Source organism: Euprymna scolopes, chromosome 30, assembly GCF_053919585.1.
Source record: "Euprymna scolopes isolate OS-2025 chromosome 30, ASM5391958v1, whole genome shotgun sequence".
NCBI lineage: Eukaryota > Metazoa > Mollusca > Cephalopoda > Sepiida > Sepiolidae > Euprymna > Euprymna scolopes.
In genome coordinates this window covers 52,177,446-52,193,522 of record NC_136511.1, presented here as the reverse complement: position 1 = coordinate 52,193,522, position 16,077 = coordinate 52,177,446, and the positions used below count along the sequence as shown (strand labels likewise).

At 32.6% G+C, this 16,077-nt stretch overlaps 1 protein-coding gene across 12 annotated transcripts in view; it reads right to left on the bottom strand.

Annotated features, from left to right (window-relative positions):
* LOC145254806 (uncharacterized) overlaps positions 1-16,077 on the bottom strand; it is a 400,418-nt gene that overhangs the window by 145,021 nt on the left and 239,320 nt on the right. For all 12 annotated transcript variants that reach the window (XR_013863805.1, XM_080113605.1, XM_080113609.1 and 9 more), the window contains 2 exons: positions 14,720-14,845; positions 12,556-12,830 (listed from right to left, as the gene is read on the bottom strand). Coding sequence is in view for 11 of the 12 variants with exons in the window: in XM_080113605.1 (XP_079969731.1) it covers positions 12,556-12,830; positions 14,720-14,845 (401 nt within the window). In the remaining variant the exon portion in view is untranslated. The remainder of the gene's footprint in view (positions 1-12,555; positions 12,831-14,719; positions 14,846-16,077) is intronic.

Genomic DNA, 16,077 nt, shown 5'->3' with positions numbered 1-16,077 from the left:
GTAAATGATCAGACCAAACTGTCACACTGTGAGAGTTGTTCTGGGTGACCACAATAACTGTTGAACTTTTGTTTGGGGGCGTTCCATGATTGGAAAGGCCTAACATGAACTCATATACTAGTGAACTCCCCTTTGGGGTTTTCATCATGTCATGCAACACCTTAAATATGATGATGATAACTAACTAGAAAATCTGCCATTTGACAGGTTCATAAAACTGAGAAACATAAGAGCAGAGTACTAAATACTTAAAAGCAATAAAACAAATTCTTTAGTGAAAACTGTATGCAAAAGTTTACATCACTGAAGTTATGGGTTTAGAAAAATGTTACTTTTATAGATCTACAAGCTGATTAGCGGGTTATAAAGGTTACAGGCCCTAACTATGAACTTAGTGTGCTAGGTTCAAGTTTTGGCAGGGTTGCGGTTTTACTAATACCCTTGAGAAATCTTTCCAATAATAAATCTAAATGCTCTTACTCCAACAAGATGATGCAGTCGGTTGGAGTTGGCAGTTCAAGAAGGTAGTTTATTTTTCTGAGAGCTGCCAGTCAACTGAACCGATGTGCCTCTCTGGAAAAGGTGAGCCCTTGAGGATCTTAGCTGAAGGACTATAGCAATGAGACTTGTATATTTCAGTTTGGTTAGGCAAAAATCTCATTCTACAAGTTTTGTTTAGCCTGTAAAAACAAGTACGACTTGTAATCTCCATACATCATCCGTTATGTGTTCATAAATTATAGTTGTGCTTGACATGAGAATTTTTTGTTGCAGAATTGAACAACACTGAGCATGGTATTAACTGAATCCCAAGAAAGCCGTATTATCACTGAAATTCCAGTCAACATTAAAAGCAAGAATTTAATACTAAATAGTTATTGCACTAACACAAAATGAGATGCAACGGTGATTAAAAAAAAAAGCAGAGGGTACTGTATATTCGGGGAAAACTTGTCACTCAGACTCCAGGGAACACCAGCTTTTAACAAGGAATTATCACTGGTAATGACTCTTGAGACAATGCATAAAAAAATAGCAATGAAAAATGATAATTAGGGCTATGACAACAGCATATTCTTTTCATTGTTTTGACTCGAGTACATATCCGACAGTTAGATACAGTTAATCACCCAAGAACCACATCACTATATAAAAACATATAAGATAACTGATACACACTCGAGGGTCAAAACAATGAAAAGAATATGCTGTTGTCCAAGCCCTAATGATAATAATCATATCCAACACATACACACATAAATTAGATTTCGTTTGATGCAAAGATATTTATTCACTGCGATATAACGTTAAGACAATATTATTCTTTCCTCCAAATATTATGGAACAAGATTCAACACATTAGATCGATGTGTAGAAATTTCAACTTTTCAAGTAAAATTTACTATTGTAATATATGTGTGTTTAGAGAGAGAGAGAGATTTATAGAAAATCATTTGTTTTTTTGTCTTCCCTTCTCAACACTGGCAACTTTCCATTTCTTGCATTATGATTAGCCATATATATTACCGTTTTATCTGCTTAGTTACACAGGTTTCGGTTACAGAATCATATCAATGATCCAGTAACTTTATCAGACTTTAACTTCTGTTAAAATCTGACAAAGTTACTGGATCGTTAATACGATTCGGTAACCGAAACATGTGTAACTAAGTAGATAAAACGGTAATAAAATAAAAATATATATATTTTCTCTGCAATAGTATTGAGCACTTTCTTCAGGTTTTTACTAATTACCATTTTGCTATATATATATATATGTATATGTATGTATAAATTTTATTATTTAAAACCAAGTTAAAATATCTACTAGCTCATAATCTCATTGGTTTTGTGAAGAACTAACCATTGACAACTAATATGTATACACACCTTTGCTTCATAAACGTAGACAAAGAAAGGTTTGTGGCCTCTCGCCCTACCAACATTTTGTCTAATGAATTTTATAACCTTTATTATAAAAAAAAAAAAAAAATGTTCGCAAAATTCAGTCTAATGTAAGTTACTAGTTTTTGCCTCCTCTACAAAAGCAAAGTTAGATATATGCTTGTGTTTTTAATGTGTGTGTTTGGGGGGAGGGGTAAAAATAAATAATTACCTCTGTCAATGAGAACTTCAACTAAGAACAGAACAGATCTTACTTTAACCCTAGCCCAAAGACCAAGCAATTGCAAATTACTATCTTATTAACATGATTGTTTAACTACAAACAGCTTTTTGCCGGCAACTAGGAGAAAGTCTATCTAAATATTATTAATGCATAATGAAAATAAAATGGATGAACTATTGTTAAATGTGACCTGAAGACTTTTTTTCATTACTTACTACAACGAGAAAAAGAGGAGGGGGCAATATTTCTTTCTCTGGGTGGCAAGATTTACCCATGATCCCATCAGATAATGTCAAGTGTTTATGAAGGAGGCATAAAGTATATTTTTGAGTTTTGGGTAAGACTTTGAGAAGGACTGGACTCCTGGCTCATTAGCAAACAATAACAATTATGCCAAATTGGCCAATCTTTAACATATAAGATAACAGACACGAATAGTTTTGATCTGGTTTACCAATTCCATAGACCACATCTGTGAACAATGAGTGAATTCACATTGGAAAAAAGCTGAAGCTTCAGTCGTCCAAAAAGCACTTTCGATTATTCTTGGACAACTAATTCAAATACTCCATAAATAACCAAGATTTTATCCATGACATAATTTTTTATTTGCAATATGAATCTAACGCACAAGAATGTCATCTATGGAAAGAGAAAGATAAACTGTTTGTCAGTCAGTATCATTTCAAGCATTAATAGAAAAAAAGAAACCAAAAATGTTAATGAAAAGAAAAAACAATTTAGTCTGCAAGAAGAATAAAAGCAATCTAAAAAAAGAGAAAATATTAGACAAGAGAAATAGAAAAATACTTTAGAATCACATTTAATATACAAAAAATTACTTTTCAACAAATTTTATAGTTTTTTTTTGTTTTTTTTACTTAAACAGTTTCTGTTCTGTTCTAAAAAGTCCTTTTTTGTGATTTTTTTTATTAGCTTCTATCTATATGCATGAAAATTATTCTTTAGAAGTATTTTTTTTTTTTAAATTGACTGAAAATTTTCTGTCATAGATTTTAAAAATCTAAATCTATCAACCAATTTTTCTGCTAATAGTCATATTTGTAAACAGATTCCAAAACAGATTAAAAACCGCAATAATGTTCTACAAAAAACGTTAAGATTGAATGAATTCAAAAACAATGTTCTTGAAAAAAAATATTGCATTTATTTTAACGATCAGAGAATTGATCACTATATTGTATTTGTTGAGTGGAAGGATTTTTTTTTTCCAAAGAAGTTTGTTAAATTGGCACTAAAATGGCACCTCCCTCCCCCCTCCAAAGCATTTAACAAACAATTATCTGATTGTATTACATGCAAGACAAATCTTAATCAAGCCTGCATGTACAAACTGTGTGTGATTATCATAATATCCCTACGAAAGACAGTTTTACATCTGTGAAACAAAAATAAATATTAATTGCTCAGGTATGACCACTGTATACTCGTTATCAACCCTAACCAAGTAAAATTAAAAATGACAAATAAAATTATAAAAATAAATATGGTAATACGTGCTATCAAGGGAAATAACTATACATAATTTTAAGAAATAACCTTAAAATTATGTATAGAGTTACTTCCCTTGATTTCCTAAATAAACATTCATTTCTTTTTCTTCCAACACCAGAATGTCTATTTTGTTTATTGGTAAATATATTTTTTTTTACCATAACTTGTTCGTGGTAATACTAAATCAGTATCTGTAGTGTTTTTAAGTATGTTTATTTATGATGTTTATATTTTTAGTAATCAGTATTAAAAAAAAAGAAAAAAAAAGGGATCTATTATTTTTACAATATCATCTAAAAATAATGTTCATGGTGAATTTTTTTTTTTTTTTTTTTTTTTACAAAGGCATCACCACATTATCAAGGCCCAGAGGCCACTCAAGGATAAGGGTTAAAGAGTGTACAGTAGAAGTTGGTCAATATAGTAATCATTAGTAATGAAAATTTGGTAAATTTAATAACTTATATGGAACGGCTCATCAAGAACTTATTTACCTTAGACTTGAACACAACCATATTGTAGTCAGCCGGAAAGCAGGAAAACGGAAGACAATTCCACAGGCGTGCAGTTCTAAGAAAGAAGCTTTGTTCATGGAATCTATGTTTAGGTTTAGGCACAGATAAAGAGTGGGGGAAATTATTGATAGTGTTTACAGCTAGACGAGTGTTTCTTGTGAAAGTTTGGCGAGGGGGGACCATAGATTGAAGCTCAGTTGAACACTTTCCATGAAAATAACGATACATCAGAGACAAACTCGCAACATCTCTTCTGTGAGATAGAGGTTGTAAGGAGGAGAAAAGACATCTCCTACGAGGCTACGAAGTCTATTTTGAACTCTATCAAGGCAGGACAAGTCCTTTCTAGCAGCTCCTGCCCAGATGTGGCAACAGTATTCCATCCTTGGACGTACCTGGCTCTTATATAGATAGAGAATAGCATCAGCAGTGAGATATCTACTGGATCGATAGAAAGATCCCACCATTTTTCCAGCGGCCTTGGCAACAGATTTGATATACGTGTTCCATTTAAGATCAGGAGTAATGGTCAAGCCCAGAAGCTTGTCAAAACTTGAGGCCTCCTGAAGACGAGAGCCATTCATTTCAATTGATGACAAATGTGGATTAAAATGTTGATGATGTAAAGAGAGAAGCTTGGTTTGAATAAATTGATTTTTTTGTGTTAACTATCATTTACATTAGGTTTTTTTGTTTTTTTGTTTTTTTTTAATTATTCACCGAAAATACAACAGCAAATTGCAACAGACATAAGGAGCTACTATGATAAAGGAACATTCCAAGCGGAGAGTTGTGTAGATTTTTTTTCCCCCGCATCACATTTAAATTTCTGCACGTTGGTAAAGTCAGAAAAACAGGAAAACAAGAAAGGGATCCTATTTTAACACTTATGCATTTTAACAATATATGTAATTGGTTATTGGATTTTATTAATGAGCTACTTCTTAAAGAATGTTCTCAATCATTGAGGTTTATTAGGTTCCCATACGTTGAGCCATGTGGATTAGACCCAAGTTACACAGCTGCCAGGTTTGTGATAAGTACCACCTTGAAAACATGATAAAATGGACTCTTTATCACATCAAACAATTGTTTTAGTTTTATGTTCAAAAGAAAGGTTGGTAACAAACTGAAAAGTCTTTTGTAGCATAGTAAGATGTCGACAGCGGTTGGAATTCTTTTTCAGACATACATCCCCAGAACAAAAGTTACCAAAATTACCACAGCGCTTTCACAACTGCACGAATCTTTGTCTGTTCACATAAATCTCTGTATCCTTATCCCTAACTGTCGTTGTATCTCATCTTGTAAAACAAATCTGTGTCCACCCAAACAAATTATTAACACCTACAAAAATCAACAACACCGAGCACACATTTTTTTCTCCCTCTTGCAAATGGTCACTTAGCAAGCAAGACATAGCGGACACTTTGGATCCATTGGGTGTCAATCTCTATTGTCGCATGTTCATAAACTTATTATAAATATACTGAAGTTTCAATCAATATGTGACTTACAACTTGCTTCAGGTACATCTAACCAAATTTGAGAACTTAGTCGAACTTTTGTGTTAAACTCCGTCATCCAAGCTTCAACATCTGTCCCATTGACGAAATGTTGCATCCCTCTGCCTGTTCTACAAGTATTTTAATGGTGGATGTTCTGACGAACTACAACCCTTGTACCCCTTCGACATAAATACCCCCGACAATCAACAAAATCCCACCCCTACACAAAGACACCTAGATATAAGAAGACCTATTACTCTAATAGTTTCTTCCCCAGAACTGTTAGACTCTGGAACTCCCTTCTGGGTTCCTGTTTTCCCAACTTTACTTATATGCAGAAGTTCAAGTATAATGTGAACAAACATTTTGCAGCTCGACTCCCTACATAGTATCCCTGCAACTTATGTCCTCGATAGTAGCCCCCCTACGTCAAAGTGGCACTATGCCTTATTTGGGGCAAAAATGTAATAAGAAATAAAATTAAAAATGTTTTTAAATGAAAAGGGTTCCATTCAAAATTCCATAAAAGTTCACTAGTTAAACAAGATGCATCTAAAAAAGGTTCAAAGTTATATTGGCCAAAATGTAAAAATAATCACCAAGATGAGAATGATAGTTCAAATAAGCAAAATTATCAATCCTTCAGACGGCAAATTTAAAAAAAAATCGGCTAAAAACATTAATTCCTTCACCCTAAACTGGCCACTTTTCTACAAGGAGGGGGGGGGGTCGCTTTTTTGGCTGATATTTTTGAAAGTCATCCCCCTCTTTTCGATTGATTAGCCTTAATTTAAACCTTCGCAACTTCCGGTTTGGTGATGGATGCAACAATAAAGATGTCATGTTCTTTTTTTTACGTTCTTTTACTCCTTCGCAAAACTGGTTTGAGCCTGCCTGTCTACTACCATTTTTTTTTTTTTTTTTGCTCAGCACACACCTCCAAGCACCCAGGCTAATATATATATAAATATATATATATATATATATATATAATATATAAGGGTCAAAAGAAGAAAAATGTAACACAAACTTATCCCAATCTCATAAACTTATTTCAACTTAAGTTTGTGTTGAATTTTTTCTTTTAACTCTTATGTATACTCCAACACACAAGATTTTCTAGCTCATCCGTTAGGAATAACATTTTATATAATACATGTAAGTACAGATAAATGAAAATAGCTATAAATAATTTTTTAAAATGTATATATATATATATATATATGTACGTACATTACTGTTTTAAAAATAATAAAAATAAAATGTTATATACGTCCAAACAAATGATGGGCGACTTTCTAAGTAAATAAAAAATGAGTTTCAAGGCGAAGTCACTATTTAACCGTATTTATCGTTTTAAAAAACAAAAAAAACAACAAATCTCAATTTATAAGCGATAAAAATAAACAGTAAAGTCATCTAGGAGCTTGTGGCATAACGCGCCGGACTGTGGTAAACATAGTCTGGAGTTCGATTCCTAGAAACAGTCAAGCTACGCTGGTTAGAGGTAGTTAGTTACCTTGAAACACACGTGTACGTAGATTACTGTTTGAAAAATAATAAAAATAAAATGTTATATATGTCCAAACAAATGATGGGCGACTTTCTAAGTAGATAAAAAATGAGCTTCGAGGCGAAGCCACAATTTAACCGTATTTATCATTTGAAAAACAAAATATATATATATATATATATATATATATATATATATATATATATATATATATATATATCAGGGGCGGAGATGGGACTAGTACCACTCGTGCCCGGCACGACCAATAACTTGGTCAATGTTATTCAAAATGGATTAAAAATCATCCATTAATTTCAAGCAATTATGTATCTATTCAAGTTTAGATAACTAAGTAGCAAAAAGTTCATAAATATATCTGGGAATAATACAACAATGCTGTTTTGAACAGATGGTCTTTGTCCAGCCACCGTCAGATCCATTGAACATCCCATAAAAGCGGCTATAATGTTGTGTATAGAGTTGTGGACTTAATTGCTAACCTGGTTAGTTGTCAATGTCATCAATTTCTTTATTCTAATAAACATTTTTCTCATCATAGTAATGAACATCTCTTTTCTTCTATACTTTTGAAAGGAAAAAAAATTATCTTATCTACTGTATTAACAAGACTACAAATTATATAGTGTCTTGATTGTTTACAAAAAAAAAACACCATGCAAGGTACGTTAGTCAATCTGTGCTATACAATGGAGAATCACGCAATAGCAACTATGATGACTTACTTTGGGTCCACGGACCACGGGTTGGGAACTGAAGTTGACATAGGGCGGCAGGCACGAGTAGCAATAATAGGCTACAGCCACCACTGATATATATATATATATATATATATACACACACATATATAATGCATGCACATACATATGTAAAGTAGTATGAACCCATTAATACTCATGAAAAAATCTCAGAGTTTATTTCTTCTTTGGCAGTTACCAGGTTACAACCGTTTCTACAATAAATAGGAACAACTTAGTAAATATTTCGGCAGAAATAAAATTCTAACACAAGAACTGATGTTTTCAGTTTATTTCCACAATACGGTCAAGCTCGGTCACAAGAAATCTGTTTCTTGGTGATAGTCTGTTATTCTGTCAGTCTACATATAATCTAACTACTTTTATAAACTTGAAATTTGATAGGAATGATACCCAACTTATGCAGATTCGATTTAGTTATTTTTATGGCATATCAACCATTTCAAGTTTATATAATGCCAAGTTCAGAAATTAAGACAGAAATTGTCATGCTTTAAATATTTTAACTGTCCGTATAATTTGTTTTATACAACTATTTCCACACATTAACTTGTATTTTTATATTTGTAGATTTTGTTTTGTTTTTTGATATATATATATATTTAGTAAATAAAAACCATCCTTAGAGATATGACAATTACATAAAAGAATGGACCTGAAAGTAATAGTAACCAAGGGTGCCTTCACACTCCTTAAATTGAGGAGCATCAGCAGATGCAGATTATAGTTATACCTGCCACCTTCTATGTAACTTTACTTGCGAAATATATATATAAAAATCTATATATAGATATATATATATAAAAATCTATATAAATGTCTATCTAGCTATATATATATATATATATATATATATATATATATAAATCTATATAAATGTCTATCTAGCTATATATATATATATATATATATATATATATATATAAATCTATATAAATGTCTATCTAGCTATATATATATATATATATATATAAATCTATATCTGCCTATATATATATATATCTATAAATCTATATCTAGCTATAAATCTGTAGAAGCTATGTAAAGATTGAAATTGACATACCCAAGTACTGTACTAAAACCACTTAAGGAGCGACAGAGAAAAAACATTTAAGAAATATGCTACTTAATATTTGCATGGGAGAGTAAGTAACTATGAAGAATGTATTTACATATTGTTGATCAATATATATATCTATATATATATCTATATATATATATATATAAATCTATATCTAGCTATATATATGTATTTACATACTGTTGATCAATTTGTGATTTTTTTTTTTTTAATATGACATCTTTGTTCCGTGATGAGCATGTACAAAGTTTTCTTTTTAATCAAGTGTAATTCTAAATAAGCACCCATAAATATGCAACTTCATAATTAGGCTTGGAATTTATAGCAACACTAAACAATCTGAACCATATGCGAACATAAATTGCCCATAACAGCAGATGATTCTTAACAATGGAAAACCAATAAAAATGTGCTGATAAACATACATAACAAAACAAACCCAACCTTTTTTTTTTTGGTCATTTCTTGTAAGCCTATGTAACAAATTTTGTTTACCTGGGGTTTACCACAAAATGTCCTGTAAAATCCTGTAAATGTCTAATTTTAAGGGAGGATCACATAAAAACAGGTTTAAATGATAAATCTTAAGAAATGCATGTCTTTGGCTGACGATACCACACAAATAATGGAAACAGTCTATCATTTGGGTTTTATATCACATGAATAATCGTTTGGAAATGGTTTAATCACAAGATAAAATTTTTAACTCATTTATATTTGACAATAAACAATCACAAATATAAAATTTGAAATACTTCTGTAGCAACTACGCTGGAACCAAACTTGACAAGGAACATTTTTTAGAAGTCACCGTTTCCGGTTCTCAAAAAAATCACGTGACAGGAAATAAGGGACTTCTCCCTTCCTCTTTAGAAGGCTAGAGTTCGACGTGGTAGGACGAGTTTTCCCTTCGCGACACTAAGAAAAGCCTTCACCACGTGTGTATAAAATATGTAATTCTCCAGGACTAAGACGCCCAGAAAAAGGACCCTAAAAAATGTTTACAGCTAACGTAAGGAAAGCCCCGCGGCATTTTCTTGTTGCAATTCGTAACGAACAAACTTTTAACTACTCCCATGAACTCTTATTTTAAAAAAACACGTGTTTTCAACACATGCTCTTACCATAAACTCTAAACCCATGTGGATTTTAACTATTCTATGAGCTCTTCTTTTTAATAACCTTTACCCCTTAAACCAGCTATTAAAAAAAATAATTTCCTCAGTCAGAAGGATTTCTACCCTAAGAACTCACTAGATAATAAACTTCTACTCCATGTAACTCTCCGATAAATAAATCTACATTATTTTTTTACGCCAATCTGACGGTATTTTTTTATTTATTTTTCCAAGAAATATTTGTAAGTGACTTGTTGCCACTTTATCTTCATCACCGGTAACAGGTCGCTTCACTTCCAAATATTATTCTTTGCATGCCTGAAGTATGTGCTTGTACAACAGCCTCCCCGCTATTTTACACAGTCCTTTTTATTATTGCTGTACTCTGCAAGAACTTTCCAAGAAGCAGTAAAGATAGTATTGTGTTGCGTGATCGTCCTCTCCACATTCACAGATGGTTAGGTTTTGAAGACCCATCTGGCCATAGCAATGTTTAATCACCTCTTGGGGATTCACATTTCAATCCCTGTCAGGTACTACTATTACTTGCAAATTCTACACTTTAAAATGAATCAGACGACAAACAATGACCATAAACTCAACAAATGTCAGTTTTTTGTTTTTTTTTAAATATTATCGATTATGAAGGATAGTTTACTGCGTCTATATCCCACTAAAAGTAAAATTTTACAAAAAAAAACTCACAAAGCCAGTATATTCTCTATTAATGTTGCCCCGGATAAATAAATACCTAAAAAATTTTTTTTAATTATTCATTCTTCGACCCTAAACTGATATAGATTTTGTCGGGAGGGGAGGGGGGGAGGGCTGTTTTCCAGCCACTAACTAAAGGGAAATAACTTTTTGTTTTTGTTTTTTCACAGAGCTAATTCCCTTACATTGACTCCAGTTGTCTGCATGTCCAAAAAGAAGAATGGACGGAGAAGAAAGAGAGGGTGGAAAAAACTAGCGGATAGCCCTGCTGGTTTTATATAAAGCTTATTTTATATAATAACCACCCAGCGTTACCAGTGTGAAGACATATTGTTAATCAGGGTTTTTTTTTTTTTTTAAGAAAAAAATTCAAATGTAGTTATTTTTTATGATTTTTGCTTTAAAAGGAAAGTTTAAAAATAACTTTAGTAACATGAAGTTTTAAAAAAAAAAAAAAAAAAACTGTCAGCACAGTAGTGTCACTAAAAAACTACTTGTTTACAGGTAACTGTAAAATGGCAAACATTTTTAACGCAACATAATTCATTTATTTAAAATCTTAAAAAATAGCAATAAAAAATGATTAAACCTTTTCTGTAAATATTTTTTGTTTAATTTTATTTCATGAAATGACAATAATCTCTCAGTAGAAAATTTCATTCCTTTACGTTCTAATATATTTCGGTTATTTCATGAACCTAACTGATAATTACCCTTAGTGCTCTCAGTTGGAATTAAAAAAAAAAAACCAGATTGAAACTGACTTGAATATTCAGTGTTATGCATTATTATTGAATATAAAACCAGCCGAGCATACGGTGCCCCCTTCCATGAGTGAAAAATTTACTTTCACCATGACTAATGTTTGTGCAAAATTTCCAAAAATCCATGGCATGGTTATTGAGAAAAGTGCAAACAAACAGAACTGAGTTACCAGGTCTAATCCCTCCTTTGTCGGGGGGACCAAAAATGCATTTTAAGTTAAAATACTATAGCATAGTTACACGTGTTGAAATTAAAAATCATCAAAAATAATCAAGTAGAAAACAATAATAAAAAATAAAATTCATCGAATAATGCAATTTTAAATGATTTAGTCTATTCCATATGACAAACTGAATTATCTCCCTTGTTTTCACTTCACTTTTGCTATTTCAAATTAGAAAATAATGGATCAATAATAATGTTCTCTTGTAAAAAAAAAAAAAAAAAAAAAAAAAAAAAATAGTTCCAGCATATCTTCTACTAAGTCATTTTTTAAATTTTTACTAACTTTGATATGACACATAATTACATGATAGTGTTTTTACTTAAAATACATTTCTTTGATATCCACATAATGCACAAGCACCAAATATTCGAACTTGACGCATCAATTTCTGTAATGCACAAACATTAACTTTTCTATACAAGATATAGTTTTTGTATATCAAATTTAAAGAAAAGATATAGAGAAATAAATGTTACACAGCTTTAATGTGAAAATATTCTATTCTATCGCCATAGAACATACAAGAAATTTTATAGGATTTTACAGGACGGTAGCACTTCTGGATAAAACTCATTCACATCCCTCATGCATTAAAAGGAAGAGTGATTGTATATACAACAAATATAAGAAAAAGATTATTTTTTATGGTGATGGCTACTATCCCCTTGGTAGTGAATGTCATCATCAGCAGCTCACCTTTCGCGTACTCGCTTCAAAGTAATCAAATCCTCCTCCTCCTCCACCTCCACCAACGTTATTAGTTGACTGGTTGCTGTCAAATGCTGATGTGCCAATGCTGGCTGTAGACTCTCGCCTTGACTGGGGGTCTTCTGCCATCCCTTCCTCTTCTGGATTCGTAGTCAAACCCTGTTCTTGGTTACCCATCTGAGAAGGGTCTTGTGGTTGCCAGGTTTGCTGAGGAGGAGGTGGCATCATTTGCTGCTGTTGCACTCCATTTTTGTGGCTAGGATCTGAAAAATCAATATGAACCACATTTGAGTTCATTAATATTTAAATAGGGTGGTCTACTCTTAGAGGTCCAACATTTTCTTAAGAAAAAATATTTTAATCAGTCAGTTTCATTTGTACATTTTATGGCATTCAACACTTTGAGAATTATATAGAAACGATTTCTATTGCGAACAATACATTGTATATGATTAATCTATATATATATATATATATATATATAAAAGGCAAAAGTGGCATGCACGTTTTTGTATGTCCAAGAAAAGCTTGGGGAGGGGTTCTCGAGAGGGTTACTATTTTTTAGAACTTTTTATATTCTCCCTAGATTATAATATCTACGATTTGCGAACGGACGTTGTCTCTGCATTTATTTTGATCGACTTTTCTAAAATTCCCTCTATTCCGTCCTTTCATGCGTTTGTCTTTTTCGTATAAATAAAGCGAAACTCATCGAAGTAAAGTCATCAGCGGCCTTTCGTACCGGGATGTCTTGAAAGCAATTAGCTTTGATCAATGTGGGGAAAACTCTTCGTATCAAACAATTGCTATTCATTTGGAGAGCTCCTCCTTGTTGGGGAGAGCTGGTTTTCCCCAACACCGTAGGGGAAACAAATAAACAGAAAGTGTAAAGCTTATCTGACCAGTAGCCAACATTCATTTCTGTGCCTGCGTGATTATTAAACTTATTTGTACAAGTTAACTTTTTGATTGACAACGCTTTATCTGAACGCTTTTCACTTCCTGTGGCATTATAGCGTAGCGGTAAAATGTCAGATTTTCTTTCACTTTCTTTTCTGCCTTAATGTCATTGGTTCGAGCCTGCCTTCCTACTGACACTTTTTTTTGTACTCAACACACACCTCCGAACACTCAGGCAATGCCGGGTACCCCCCCCCCCCTCCCGTTAGTCTATAATATAAATCTCACTTGTCTGTATGAATGTGTGTCTGTCTCGCAAAAACTTGACAGAAGTGACAGATTTTCATTAGATCGGTATCATCTTGAAGCTCAACCCTTCGGACGACAAATATCGAAAAATTGGCCAAAAACATTAATTCCTTCACCCTCAACTGGGCAGTTTTCTACAGGGAGAGTTGGGGTTTTTTTTCGCTGACATTTTTTGCAAGTCATTCAACCCTTGTGTACACGACGTCACTTAAAAGGCGTTATTTCGACCGCTCATGAAGTCACAACAACAATAGGCACATCGGTAATATAGTTTTTTTGTTTTTCTTTTTTTTTTTTTTTTTTTTTTCACCTCTTTTTCCTCTGGCGCATTACGGGTTAGTTTTTTGTTTTTCTTTTTTTTTTTTTTCACCTCTTTTTCCTCTGGCGCATTACGGGTTAGTTTTTTGTTTTGCTCAACCAACACCCTTACACACACCACTTTCTTTTCCACATTCACGTCATGGGTTCGAGCCTGCCTGCCACAATTTTTTTTTTTTTTTTTTTTTGCTCAACACACCTCGAAACACCTTGGTAACACCAGGCACCCAGACTAGTTGAACACAAGTTACTATTTTACCCATAGTGGAGAAGGAAAAACTTGTGGATTCATACCTTCCCCCATATTATTAGTATATTTGATCCATTAAGATTTTGAACTCATCATTACCATTTCTATATCTTATGTTTTCCTTCAGAGCGCAAGGAAAAAATAACAGTACGAAAGTTGGCCTCAGTTCAATTGCTAAATGTATACAAAAAACAGAGCAATAAAAGTTGCAAAACCAGGTATAAGGTTCAAAATGTTTTTCAATTTAAAATAATAAAACAATTTTTTTTTTATTCCTTTTTAGTGCATATACTAACGTTTTTTTATTAGAAATATAATTTTCATGTTAAAATTTTTACATATTGTAAACAAGATGAATATGAAAAGGTGAGATACCTTGAGAAATGTATGCAGCGGAGTCTGTCTGAGAAATGCTTTGGGACTGATAGGCGTATGAAGGGTCAGAAACTGCTTCCATCTGAGGTTGCTGCTGCTGCTGCTGCTGGGTGTTATAGGAATATTCTGAAAGCAAAACATCTATATATTAATACGCTTATACCTTCCTTTGTTTGTTTGTTTGTTTGTTTGTTTAACCAGCATATCAACCTTCTTTGGGTCATTTAATGCTGTATACAAGATTTAAATTTTTGATATTTTCAGAATCGATTTTCGTTGGGTATATTCGGCCAATGTTTTGGTATAGTTTGTTATTTGATGGTTTTTATATTTTATGGTAAAGATTTGCTTGTTTTAAGAAATTTAGAATGGTTTTAGGATTTTCGTCATCAAAGAGTTCTTTTAAACTTGTAGCCTTGTAGTAGTGTTGACGAATTTGTGTGAGATCATGACAGTCAAGTAAAAAGTGTTTCACTGTGTAAGGTTCGTGACATGGTATACATTCGGGGGGTTCTCACTTTTTAGTAGGTGGGAGTGAGTTATGTATGTGTGTCCTATCCGGATACGTGATAAGACTACTTCTTCTTTACGTGATTTTCTGGTATCTAGAGGGTTCTTTTTAAGCATAAGAGTAATTTGGAAGAGTTTGTTGTTTTGGCAATTGTTCCAATTTTCTTGCCATTTCTTTGTGATAAAAATGTTTATTGAATGTTTGTAATCCGTATATGGGACCTTTATGTCGTTTATTTGTAGTTTTAAGGAATTTTTGGCCACCATGTCAGCTTTATCATTTCCACGGAAACCGTAGTGACTGGGAATCCAACAAAAGAAAATTTTGTGTTGCAGGATAGAATGGATCTTTTATAACAGTTTGATGAGTAGGGAATTGTTTAATTTTTGATTTTTTATTGCTTCTAATACTGATAATGAGTCTACAAATATTATAAATTTTTTGGAGTTTTGGTTGATGATAATATCTAGAGCCAGGTTTATGGCTGTAATTTCTGCACTATAGATAGGAGTTATTTGGTAACCTTTTCTGCTGAATAGTGTTTTCTGAAATAGTGGCACATCCCACTTTGTTTTGATCTTTGAAACCATCAGTGTAAATGTGTGTCCAATTTGGGTAAGTATCCAGAATGTTGTTTAGTTTTTCTCTATAGTCTGCAGGGTGAGTATTGGATTTAGGATATATTGTCAAGTCTAGTATGACTTTAGGTTGATTTAACAGCCAGGGTGGGAGTTCTGGGAGATTTTCCTCGTGGATGCTGGTTTGATCTATTGAGTTGCCTGTAAGTGGTTTTATTGTTTCTTCCATATAGAGACCAAAGGGTTTAATTGCATTTTCTTTTTGTTTG